The 12470-nt window shown below is 47.3% G+C and overlaps 1 protein-coding gene across 1 annotated transcript in view; it reads right to left on the reverse strand.

The window, feature by feature from the left end:
- Positions 1-12470, reverse strand: part of LOC142245979 (caspase-8-like) — a 121274-nt gene that overhangs the window by 37175 nt on the left and 71629 nt on the right. The window contains exon 8 of the mRNA XM_075318986.1: positions 10720-11209. Within this exon, the coding sequence (XP_075175101.1) occupies positions 10720-11209 (490 nt within the window). The remainder of the gene's footprint in view (positions 1-10719; positions 11210-12470) is intronic.

Raw genomic sequence — 12470 nt, forward strand, 5'->3', positions numbered from 1 at the left:
CAAGGGTCTGTCTTTTGTACCGACAACTGACTTTGATGAATTTGAGGCAATTAAGGATTTGCATCTTTTTGCAAGACGCCTCAAATGGAAAAAGTTTTTTGGTAGACAAACAGAGAGAACATCAGCTGAGCTTGGGATTCCAGAGGAGCTTCTCCAGGATGTAAAATTGCTTTTCCACCTTGGAGACACGAACCCGAATGATTTGGGCGAAGGTCCCTTTACGAGTCTGAAGAACAAGAGCGTGAAGATGCCCCCAATCATGACCGAGATTGACGCAATTGATATATTCGTCAATCTGGTCACTGAAGATATTAGAGACAACAGGGGGAGACATAGGGGTCATTATAATCTGACCAAGGCAGAAATACTCAGTCTGAAAAGCCTGGAGAATGATTCCAGTATCACCATAAAACCCTCTGATAAAGGGGGGAATGTGGTGATACTGGACTCCAGTGAATATAAGGATATTTGTTTAAATATCCTTAGGGACGAATTCTGCTATGCTATGTTGGACTCCAACCCACTCCAGGGATATAGGGAGGAGTTAGAGATCCTCTTGGAGGAGGCTTTGGGGTCCAATGTAATTGATAAGAACGAGTTTGAGTATCTTCTGCCTGTCTTTCCAGTGGTGGCGACCTTCTATATTCTACCCAAAATACATAAGGGCTTGAGCCCCTTGAAAGGTCGCCCCATTGTCTCGGGCATAGGTAGTCTAACGGAGAAGCTCAGTGTGTATGTCGATAATATCTTGCGCCCCTTTGTGTTATCCCTTAACTCCTACCTCAGGGATACAACTGACTTCCTACGTAGGATAGAAGACATTTTCCTTGAGGAAGGGATGCTACTCTGCTCTATTGACGTGGAAGCTCTGTATTCATCTATCCCGCATACGGCGGGAGTGGAGGCAGTTAGATACTTTCTGGGATCGAGAGGTAGTCAATTCCGCCAGCATAATGACTTCGTTATAAAAGCTTTGGAGTTTTGTCTCACTAGGAATGTCTTTACCTTTGGAGGGAGGTTCTTTCACCAGCTCAGGGGGACTGCGATGGGGAGTTGCTGTGCCCCATCGTACGCCAACCTCCTCCTGGGCTGGTGGGAGGAAACGGTTGTGTTTGGTGGCCTTCTAGACACCGAGGACGTCGTCTTATGGCTGAGATACATTGACGACGTCTTCGTGGTCTGGAAGGGTCAGATTGATGGTTTCCACCATTTCATTGCCAAACTTAATGACAATACCATCGGCCTGAGATTTACCAGCGAGGTGGGTACGAATAGCCTGGCCTTCCTTGATGTGTTGGTGGAAAGAGGAACAGATGGTCGCCTCTTGAATACCACATTTAGGAAGGCGACGTCCTCTAATTCCTTACTCAAGTGGGAAAGTGCCCACCCTGCCCCACTGAAGAGAGGAATCCCGAAAGGGCAATTTGTAAGAATGAGGCGTAACTGCTCTGAGGAAGCAGGCTTCAAGGAACAGGCCCATGACCTAATGGGACGTTTGAGGGATAGAGGCTATCCTGAGGGCATTATCCATAAGGCGTATACTTCTGTACGCAATATGGATCGTACCAAGCTGTTAAACCCAAACGAGAGGAAAAAGGAGCCTGAGGACGTCCTGAGGTTCATCACGACCTATAATAATGGATCGGGGAACCTCAGGGGAATCCTCTCCAAACATTGGCATGTTTTACAGATGGACCCCCTGATTGAGAAACATTTGCTGGTGCAGCCGTCTGTTACCTATAGGAAGGCAAGATCCTTGGGTGACAGACTTGTGCACAGCCATTTTAGCGAGGGTGGGCCAGCGACAGCGGGAAGTGCAATTAGGGGCTGTTTCAAATGCCACGATTGTGTGAATTGCAGGTTCATTGAGGAGGGCAAGGAGTTCACGGACCAAAAGGACAGTAGGAGTTTTCCCATAAGATCAATGATCACCTGTAAGTCAAAGGGGGTCATCTATAGGATGAAATGTGTATGCGGAAAACTCTATATTGGGAAGACTATCAGGGAGCTGCGACGAAGAGTGGGGGAACACAAGAATGACATCCTCAAGAAAAATGATACCCCGGTCGCCCGACACATTAACAACTTCCACAATGGTGACCTGAGAAGCTTAAGAATCATGGGGATTGACCTCATTCATCCCCCGCCCAGAGGTGGAAACTGGGATAAGAAGGTACTCCAGAAAGAGTGTTATTGGATTTACAATCTTAACACGATGGCATCAGCAGGTCTGAATGAGTCACTGTCCTTTACACCCTTCCTGTAGGAGCACTTTAGCCTATAGGGTAAGTATAGGAGGGTGAGACGACGGCCGAGTGGGGGCACCATCTACGCGGACTTTTTTAGGGTGCCGACCCCCGCTTGATAGGTAGGGAGAGGATGTTTTGTAGGGGTTTACTAGCGGGCACCTTAGTTTCTCTGTCTCTGTTCTTGCTGCGTATGTTTTGCCCCTTTTTGTTCCCTACGTTTTCGCTGGCCGACCCTCAATTTACATAGGTCAGGTGTTAAATTACCCTCTGATCTGGATGGATTGGGTATAACGATGTTTAACCCTTGGGCCAAGTGTCTGGGATTTCAATTGATTTTTTACCCTATTCTAGGCTGTCGTATAAGAGGTATTTGCCTCTACCTGACTTATAGTGGTTTTTACTGCTTTTGGCTATATGGATTTCTGTGTGACCCTCTGGGACACCTTCCGTTTTTGATTCTCTGTTCTTGATTACCTCTCATTTTTCATATTACAAAATATATCTCTTCTACCTTATTATGTGGATGTCTGTGTCAAGGCCAATTTTGATACACTGCCATGTGTGGCCTTTATGCCTACCATGCGACGATTTATCGCCAGCATGTGTAAAACATTGTGAACCGCCGTTCTGGATTTGTGGGAGCGCATTTTGGTTGCGATGGCAACGCGCTCTATCCTTTCAGCGCGAGCGGTTCTCCAGGATATGATGTCACTGGACTGGGCTACGTTCTCCCTGTGAGACACGGCGCCCGATGACGTGCACTTCCGGCTCTGATGCATCCTGGTATGCACGTCACTGAGTGTTATTGTGCCATTGCGCATGCGCCGGGATATAAATGGAGCATGTTTCCGGGACGCCAGCGCGGCATTTTCTAAAGGTTCACTATGGTACACGCTGTGTGCGGTGAGTTTCTTATCTTTGGGGCATTTGGATAGGCCTTTCTAATGCACTGCTTTGGGCTTATTTTATACACTTTGTCTTTTCTTTTAGTGTCTTGGGCATGACATTACTGCACTATTGGAAATATTTGAAGCAGTACCCAAGGCCTTTCGCCCATACTCCCCTGATGATTGATCCCCAAGAAACGCGTTGGGAGTGAGTGTTTCTGACAAATATATGGAGTTTTCTTTCGTGGCATTCCTGTGGGATTTGAAGAGCTGATTGACAGCTCCCCTAGGAGACCTGATTAATTTGGTATAGTCGCCCTGCCATCTCTTCAGGATCTGGTAAGAACGTTCCCTATAGAGGATTAAATGAGAAATACGTTTTTCTTGATCCATAAGAAGCAGTTTTGGGACACTATTGCCCTCCACTGTACCCCCAGTATTTGGCAGTAAGGAGGTAGGTGTCTCTATTGTTTGTCTGATCATCCTTTGGGTAATTCATAGGAGGCTCCTTAGTTGCTCTGAGGGCTGTCATCTTGTATTCTCCTTACCAAGGGTGATCTGACTTGGGCTTTTTCTATGTATGCCCTATTATAGCACCATTATTGACTGTGTGCTGGCTATTGTTTTTAGCACCATTATTTATTGTGTGCTGGCTATTGTTTTTACTCACCTGTGAGCTTCTGCTCATTTTATGTATATTTAATAAACGTTATATTTTAGGTCTTGTTTATCCTATTGTTCACTGCTCCTCTTGGATTCAGCTATATATAATATCACATCTGTCAACAACATAATCCAGGCCAGCTAACTAAAACCCCGCAAAGACACATGCCAAAGACGTTTGCCCCATTTCAAAGAGTACAAATAGACTATATACAGTTGCCAAAACATGGCATCTACGAGTTTGTACTTGTCTGTGTAGACCTCTTCTCAGGATGGCCAGAGGCATATCCTGTAAGCTCAGCCACGGCCCGAATTACAGCAAAGAAATTGGCCTGTGAGCTGGTGCCTCGGTTTGGACTCCCTGAAGTCATAGAGTCAGACCGAGGTACTCATTTCACTGGACAAGTTTTCCAGAACACCTGTGCCCTGTTAGGCATTCAGTCAGCCTTACACACGCCTTACCACCCACAGTCATCAGGGAAAGTGGAAAGGTTAAATGGAACTCTAAAGCTCAAACTAGCCAAGGCAGTGGAGGAGACTGGTAGACCATGGACAGAATGTCTCCCCATAGCTCTTTACTCTATAAGGACTACCCCGCAGGGAAAGCACAGGCTCTCACCCTTTGAAATACTCTGGTAGTGCACCCAGATTAGGATGCTACTTCCCGCAGGAGTTACACCTGCAATGTGATAGCCTAACGTCTTATGTTGTTTCCCTGCAGAAGAGACTAACTGAAACCCACCAAAGGGTCTACTCTTCTCTACCTGAGCCTGATGCCGTTCCAGGAACCCACTCTCTAAAGCCTGGTGACCGGGTCTACCTAAAGAAGCACGTGAAAAAGACCCTTGAGCCACGATTCGAAGGGCCTTTGACTGTCCAGCTGACCACTCCAACCTCCGTCAAACTTGAGGGGAGATCGACATGGGTCCATGCCAGCCATTGCAAGAAGGCCTAATACTGCTGATAAGTATTTCTATGTGTACTCCCTTTTTGGGGCCTTCTACACCACGGCAGAATTCATTTGAGACCCATCATGAAGTGTTAGCTGAAAAACTTGAGATCACAGACTGCTGGATATGTACGCACGCACCTGTGACAGCCTCTTCCATGCCATACTTAGCCATACCAGTCCCAATAAACGAAGTGTTTCAATGGGGAGGCTGTTACAATAGACTATCAGTCAATGACACCAAGTGTTACTCTGTTTACTAGTTGCTTATGTAGTGTTCAAGTTGCTAATGGCTTTGTTTTCCCGCTGCTTGAAGCAATGTAGATACAATGATTATTCAGCACCCGTATGAAATCATTAATATGCCTTTTTTCTCTTCTCTACTCTTTCCTCTAGAAATCACCTTGGCGTATCATGATGAGACTCCTATCGAGAGGCATGCAGGCAGTCCTGGGTGACGGATGTGAGACGACACTCCCTGAGCAAACCCGCGGCTCAGATAGTATCTGGAGGCTAGCCTGCTTTCTCTATAGTCCACAGCTTCTCGATGGCCCCCTGTCCATCAATCACGCCAATAGGGGGGATTGTGAGGAAAGAGTTAACCTTTTTCACTGACTTAGAAAATAATAGAAATTCATTCTCCCTGGCAAGACCAAACCAGACTTATTTGCGTAATAAACTGTGAGACCAACCTCAAGGACGCAGAATGTTTTGACTTAGAGACGACTGAAAAACATCTTGTTATGGGAGTATAAGTCATTATATTAATTTCTCTTGCTGGGAATAAGCAATCCACGCCTTAATGAATGTAGATTAATGATTATGTATGTTGCATAGTTACGCCCTAATCAACTTTGTATAACTTTGTAATGTAAACAATACCAATACACTTTCTATTCGGAGCCGCACATCTCCAGTCTTATGTGTATAACGGCGTTTGCTTGTTTTCATTGAGAGCTGGAATAGCCGAGGGGGGGTCACCGGTACCCTCTCTGCATTCGGACATCGCTGGCAACAGCTGTGACCGTTAGGTCAACCTAACAGTAACGTGCGGGTGGAATGGGCCTATATCACTCTTTGATGTGTGGATGCGCCCCTGTGGGAATGTGGTGTTGGACCCCTTTGATCCTCCCAAAATCTAATGGGTGTTTACTGAAGACTTGCTCATACTCCTGCACTACCCTGTAAACCCCTTCTTTGTGGTGTGCAGGTGTGGAGTTGGTGCCTACATGTAGTTCTTGACACCACTTCTCTAGCTGCTCTGGTGAACTATCACTGGTCGACTGGGATGCAGTGATGGTGGATGCTGTTGTCTGGATGGCATGGGTGTCTACGGTGAACAACTTAGCAATGGTGGCATATCGGGGTAGCTTAACCTCTTCCTCTCCGCAATTCATCACTCTCACGGGCACTCTCCCCTTCCGGACATTAATTATTCCTCTCGATACTTGGAGATTAAAGGCTCTACCACTCACAATATAGGTGCTATGGGGATAAAGAATCATATAGTATAGTAAAATGAACCCCAGCACTCGAATGAAGACAAAGAGGGAATATGCGTGAGTGATTTTATTGACTGACACACTGCAGAAGGAACCTAACCAGAGCAACAGCACCAACGTTTCGGCATAGAGCCTTTCTCAAGGTTGTTGCATCACTGGTCAGAATAGGGAAATGCGGGTCTCGAGGGACAACCGGAGATGGACAAATAGAGGTAAGGTTCCACACGTATTGCAGAGTGTGCTCGTAGGTGAAGGGGTGACAGGATCACAATGTGAGGTGAATGGACGCCTGCAGTGGAGATCCGGAGCTGGCACAGTGGCAGGGAGAATGGCTGCAGCCAGATCCTGTCACCCCTTCACCTACGAGCACACTCTGCAATACGTGTGGAACCTTACCTCTATTTGTCCATCTCCGGTTGTCCCTCGAGACCCGCATTTCCCTATTCTGACCAGTGATGCAACAACCTTGAGAAAGGCTCTATGCCGAAACGTTGGTGCTGTTGCTCTGGTTAGGTTCCTTCTGCAGTGTGTCAGTCAATAAAATCACTCACGCATATTCCCTCTTTGTCTTCATTCGAGTGCTGGGGTTCATTTTACTATACTATTAATTATTCCTCTGGCTGCCATTACTGTGGGCCAGTGCTCTGATGGCAGAGGCTCTACTACTGCCAGGTAATCCTGTCCACGGGTACTTACTGCTGCCCTGCACCAAATCATCATCTCACTTCGCAGAAAAATTACTAGAGTCGCTAGATCCATCACTCGTACACCACCAATCTCTCCACCAGACAAGTTCACCTGTTGCCGCTGCAGGAGGGTCCGCCCACTGCCAATCCGCTCCTGCAGTTGCAGACAGATGTTGTAGCAAATGCAACACTTCTCCCATACTATTCTCAATAACATTAGTCCCTAGGACCATTTTTGGGTTACGGTCACTAGGGTCATTCTGCACCACAATGAGTCCTTGATGCTCTAGCTCCACTCGCCCCACCTTCAGAGTCACCCCTTTGAACCCCACTTGGGTCATGGGGAGTCCATTGGCCGCAATGATGGTAAGGCCAGAGTCTGGTGGGGTGAGATCATCATCAGACCAGTAGCGCTTATACAGTACATAGGGTATGGTTATTACCTGCAAGCCAGTGTCCAGAAGTGCGAACGTTGGGATACCGTCCACAGCGAGGGAGATGATGGGGCGACCTCCGACATACCGCTCACGCCAATCAGCTGGGCCTTGTGGGTCTATTCCTTAGGACTGGCCCTTGGCCTCAGGGGTTGCTCGTTTAAAGGACACTGGCGAGAATAGTGGCCAGTCTTATTGCATTTGTAACAAACAGGTTGTCCATACCAGTTGTTGTTCCTTCTCTGCATCCACGGGACATCTTCCGGGCTGTTGGTAAGCTGGATTTTTTCCGGAGGCTTGGTCTTTGGCTGGAGCTGTTGGATCGCGAGGATCCTAGCGACGTCCTTACTCAAGCGTTGAACTTGGGACGACAGGTCATCAGGGGCTCCGGGAGGCACTGCGGGTGCCGGTAGGGCCAACAGAGGAGGCTTCACAGACACGTGAGAAGTATCAGTTGGCCAGGGTGATGGTATATGGTCACTAGCTCCTGACGTTTGTAAAGCCTTAATGGCCTGGTCCTTTAGAACTGCAAAGTTCAAATCCTGATGTTCTAGGGCCCACAGCCGGAGCTGTTTACGGTCTTCGGCTGACACCAGCCCCTGCAGAAACTGCTCTACCAGCATCTTATTGCTCTCCAGCTCAGTAATGGAGTCTATCTGCCTCGGGGTGCGCAGGGCAGTTTGTAGCCTCAAGGCATAGTCCTGGATGTTGTCCTGGGGATGCTGACGGCAATTGTAGAACTGCATCCGTAATTCCGCTTCCGTGCATGTTTTAAAAGCGACTTGTAGTTTGTCGAAAATGGTGGCTACCGAGGTCCGGTCCTCGTAGGCCCAAGTTTCTACTTCCTGCTCAGCGGCACCGGTTAGCTGTCCCAACACCACTGATGCGCGCTGCTTGCCAGTCATGGCGTACATATCAAGAACAGTGCATATTTTCTTTTTGAATACCTGCAGGGCATCAGGTCGTCTATCATACTGAGGTAACCAAGCAGCGCCGGGCACATAAGGTAAGGTTATCAGCATACTCTGGGTGACTGCCGGGACCATCAGAGCTACCGCTCTTGCATCCGGAGCGGGAGCCGCTGCTTCTCCGTCATTCAACTCTGCCGCGGGTGCCGCTGCGTCAGCGGGGACCGCTGCTCCACCATCATTCTCAGGCGCCGACATCTCTACGGTTCTTCTTCCTTGGTTTTTCGACAGCAGTCTCACGGGACCCACTGTAACTTTCGCTTCCTGTCTGGGGAGTCACCAACTTCGCGTTCCCAGGGGGCGGGGCTTCAACTTCGCGTCCTTTTCCGGGGAAGAAGACGCCGGCTTGTTGTTTTTTCGTGCCCAAAAATGGCGGCAAAATGTCGAAACATTTTCAAACGGATCACCGTTTACAGTCCAAAGCAAGGCACACTTCCACCAGGTAGGTGGCTGGGTTACAATCCTGTTCGTGACGTCAGGTTTTGAGGTGTGCCGCCCCCATGTCAGCAGCAGCTGGGCTGCTCGGATCCAGATCCGCAGTGGCTCGAGGGGTTTCAGGACCCGGGGGTCACGCGGACACTCAAATAAAGGGGGGCGTATATGTACGGGGATTGCTGTGGATACTTCGTCACGCCACCCACGGTGTGTGGTAATATAGAGTACCACCGCTGCTGTTAGAGAGAGCACTCGAGAGCGATGGAGTGGCAGCTGGTTGTTTAATCCCTCCGTGGGTAGGGGTGGATGCTCCGGGGCTCAGTGTCCAGGACACAGGGAGTGATGTAGGCCGGAGGTGGCCGGACCGGGGAATGTTGGTGTACTCACTGTTGAATAATTGCACACAAGTCTGTTGGTAAACCAAGGTGTCAGTGGCCGGCTGCCGTGTCCGGGTGTACTCGGGTCCCACACCCGGGCTGGTGTACCGATGTCCCTTCCTCCGGCACTCTGTAATTTTCTCAATTCTGGATGACTCCGTATGGAACGGGGAAGTCCACTCCCGGTGCTGTTGTGGTTGGGAGTCGTGCCCGCGAAAACTAACCCTTAGGATCTCAGTGGGTGTTTGCGGATACCCTATCCCCCGCGGTGGGCTGCCGTTTCGCTCTATGTGGGCTAACACTTCTAGAACAACGTCTGGAACCTTGCTCCCGGCCTGGTTAATTAGAGAAGGGGCTTGCAACCGTCTTCTAACTAGGGTCCAGGTACCCCGCCTGTGCACGGTTTCCGGACCGGATCTCCTCTGTCGGTACCGGCGGGCTCCAACCCTGTTCTGGACCTCTCTCCTCCTGTACCTGTTTGTGTCTTGTATTGTTTATGATTATTGTACTTGTCCCTATTATGTACACCCCTTTCACATGTAAAGCGCCATGGAATTGATGGCGCTATAATAATAAATAATAATAATAATAACTTTGGATTTCCCACAACCGGACTCTCGTCGCCTTTGGACACGGTCCACTGCTTGCCACCTAGCCAGTAGACCAGGGCCACTACCCTGGCTACCCTCCCACTTGGCACAGCCTTGACCTTGACTCCACTGAACTCCAACCTGAACTACTTTGTTCCCGCCCCCGGATCCTCAAGACCCCTAGGTGGGCGCTCCCAATCCGCCTGGTCCTGCCCACTGGTGTGTCCTTCCTACCTTGGGGGGGTGACTAGGATTTTGTGGCAGATGGTACCTGATGTGGGATGGTGTTATGTCAGGTGAATTGTTCCTCTGTGACCACCTAGCGGCGCAAGGGCGTCACATTATGAATGTGCACAGTACCATGAACACCCCTTATTATAGTATTGCCTCACATACTATGAAGATATATGTTGAAACGAAAATGCTAAGTAAAATTCTAGTTTGAAGAGAAGTGTCTGGTGTGCACTGAATTCTGTGCTATGTGTACTGAAATTGAGAAGTGAGAAGCAGCTGCTACTGGCAACCTAGAAGTGACTCAGAAGATCGGGACAGCAAGGGTCTGACCCACAAGTGAGTACCATACACCAGAAGTCCCAGCAAATATCCCCTTCACTGTGGAGGTGGCCGGGGCATGGACTGACACTGCAGGGCTGCGCAGGGATTCATCCATGCCCATGACTACAACTTCCCCGTGTCACCGCTACACTCGGATGGCTGAATAAGCCCTTGGGCTGCATAGAAACTGTACAACGAGAATGATACATTTTAAAACAAAACAATCTGCTAAGTTCTTTCCTTGCAAATAGTCTTTAGCTATCTTACAGAAGTAAAATAATACCTGGAAATATGTGCACAGCTTTATGTAGTTACATTTCCATCTGTACTAAAATTTGATTTTTTTTCCTCCCTATTTCTGTTGAAAATATCAAAACAATATATAAAAAAATAATTTAACACATGGGTTCTCTTTTATACTTACAAAAATAGCTCATCCTGCAGGACTGTGCACAGCGTCTGAATATACACAGAGCCAGTTTTCGGATTTCTTAAAGATTCATAATCTTCAAAACTGGCAAAGGCTGTTAAGAAATCCGCTGTTATTGGAAGACGTCCACCATTAGAATCATTTACATACATATAATCCTTCCTGTCACTGACATACGTGACACCTGTATCGGATTGGTTTCCTTGGCATGTTTGAATGAAGAAAAGTTTGGGTTTCCCAACCAGTGATGAACAGTTCTGACCATTAAACCAGTGGGTTAGGTCTTTGACTGACAATTCTTTTCCATCTGTACCAAACACAATTCCTTTATCTCCGTGACTCAGTATAAAACACACAAAGCTGTCTCTCTCAGTGTGATCCTCTTTTGCATTGCTCTTTAGCATTTTTAGCATTTTTTCAGCGGTAAGATTATTTACTTGGATTACATCATAGCCCCGTGAACTAAAAACTCTGTATATCGCCCCTATATAAAAAAAGAGAAGTTAATTTATGGAAAAAAGAAAAACATTAAAAAATATATAATATGTGTATCTGTATATATATATATTTATTTCTGTATTGAATGGGTTGCCTGCATATCGCTGAGAACGGTGAGTCATTAAATCTACAAGTACCGTAGTTGAGTCAATAAGTCATCTCCATGTCCATGTGGCTGCTGTAAGGGTATGTTCACATGTGGTAGTTTATTGTAGTGTTTTTTTTACTGCAGCAAAATCATGTGTTTTATAGTACCTGCAAAGTGAATGAGATTTCGCTACATCGCTACATTGTTCAGCGATATATTGTTAGACCAAGGCGGTCGTGTGGATGTTGTTCGTCGTTGGCAGGGTGTCAAACGTACCAATATGTCTGCTGCGTTCCAAACGACGAACAATATTTAGAAACTGAACGACGTGTCAACGATCAACAATTTTCACTCTATTTGCGATTGTTCGGAGTCGCACGTAGGTGTCACACGCAACGACGTCGCTAACGATGACAGAAGCGCAGCACGAAAACCGTGACCCCGACGACATATCGTCAGATAAACTGTAGCGTGTAAAGCGGCCTTAAGGGTGTGACCGCACTTTGCTTTTTACCTGCTTTTTTGCTGCTTTTTCAACTGCAGCATTTAATACCAAAATGGATGTGTTCTGCTCTTCAAGCAAAGTCTATGGGAATTTGAGTTTCTTGTCTGCACTATGCAGTTCAAACTGCAGCCTTTTTGTTGCAGAACTTTGGTCAAAAACTCAGCTTTGCAGCTCAAAACGCAAATGGCAAAAACAATTGACATGTCAATTGTTTTTGCCATTTGGGTTTTGCACTGCAAAGCTGAGTTTTTGACCAAAGTTCTGCAACAAAAAGGCTGCAGTTTGAGCAGCATAGTGCGGACAAGAAACCCAAATTCCCATAGACTTTGCTTGAAAAGCAGAACACATCCATTTTGGTATTAAACGCTGCAGTTGAAAAAGCAGCAAAAAAGCAAAGTGCGTTCTTACCCTAAGTGTTCTGAAATGGAGATCTGAAGGCATTAAGGTGACTTGACACGCTACGAGATCGCTAAAGCAATGTCGTTGGGGTCACGGAATTTGTGACGCACATCCAGCCGAGTTAGCAATGTCGTTGTGTGTGACAGCTATTAGCGATTTTGAATCGTCGCAAAAACGTTCAAAATCGCTAATCGGTGACATGCCCCCCTATTCCCAATTATCGTTGTTGCTGCAGTAGCGATGTTGTTCCTCGTT

Source organism: Anomaloglossus baeobatrachus, chromosome 7 (assembly GCF_048569485.1).
Source record: "Anomaloglossus baeobatrachus isolate aAnoBae1 chromosome 7, aAnoBae1.hap1, whole genome shotgun sequence".
Classification (NCBI taxonomy): Eukaryota; Metazoa; Chordata; class Amphibia; order Anura; family Aromobatidae; genus Anomaloglossus; species Anomaloglossus baeobatrachus.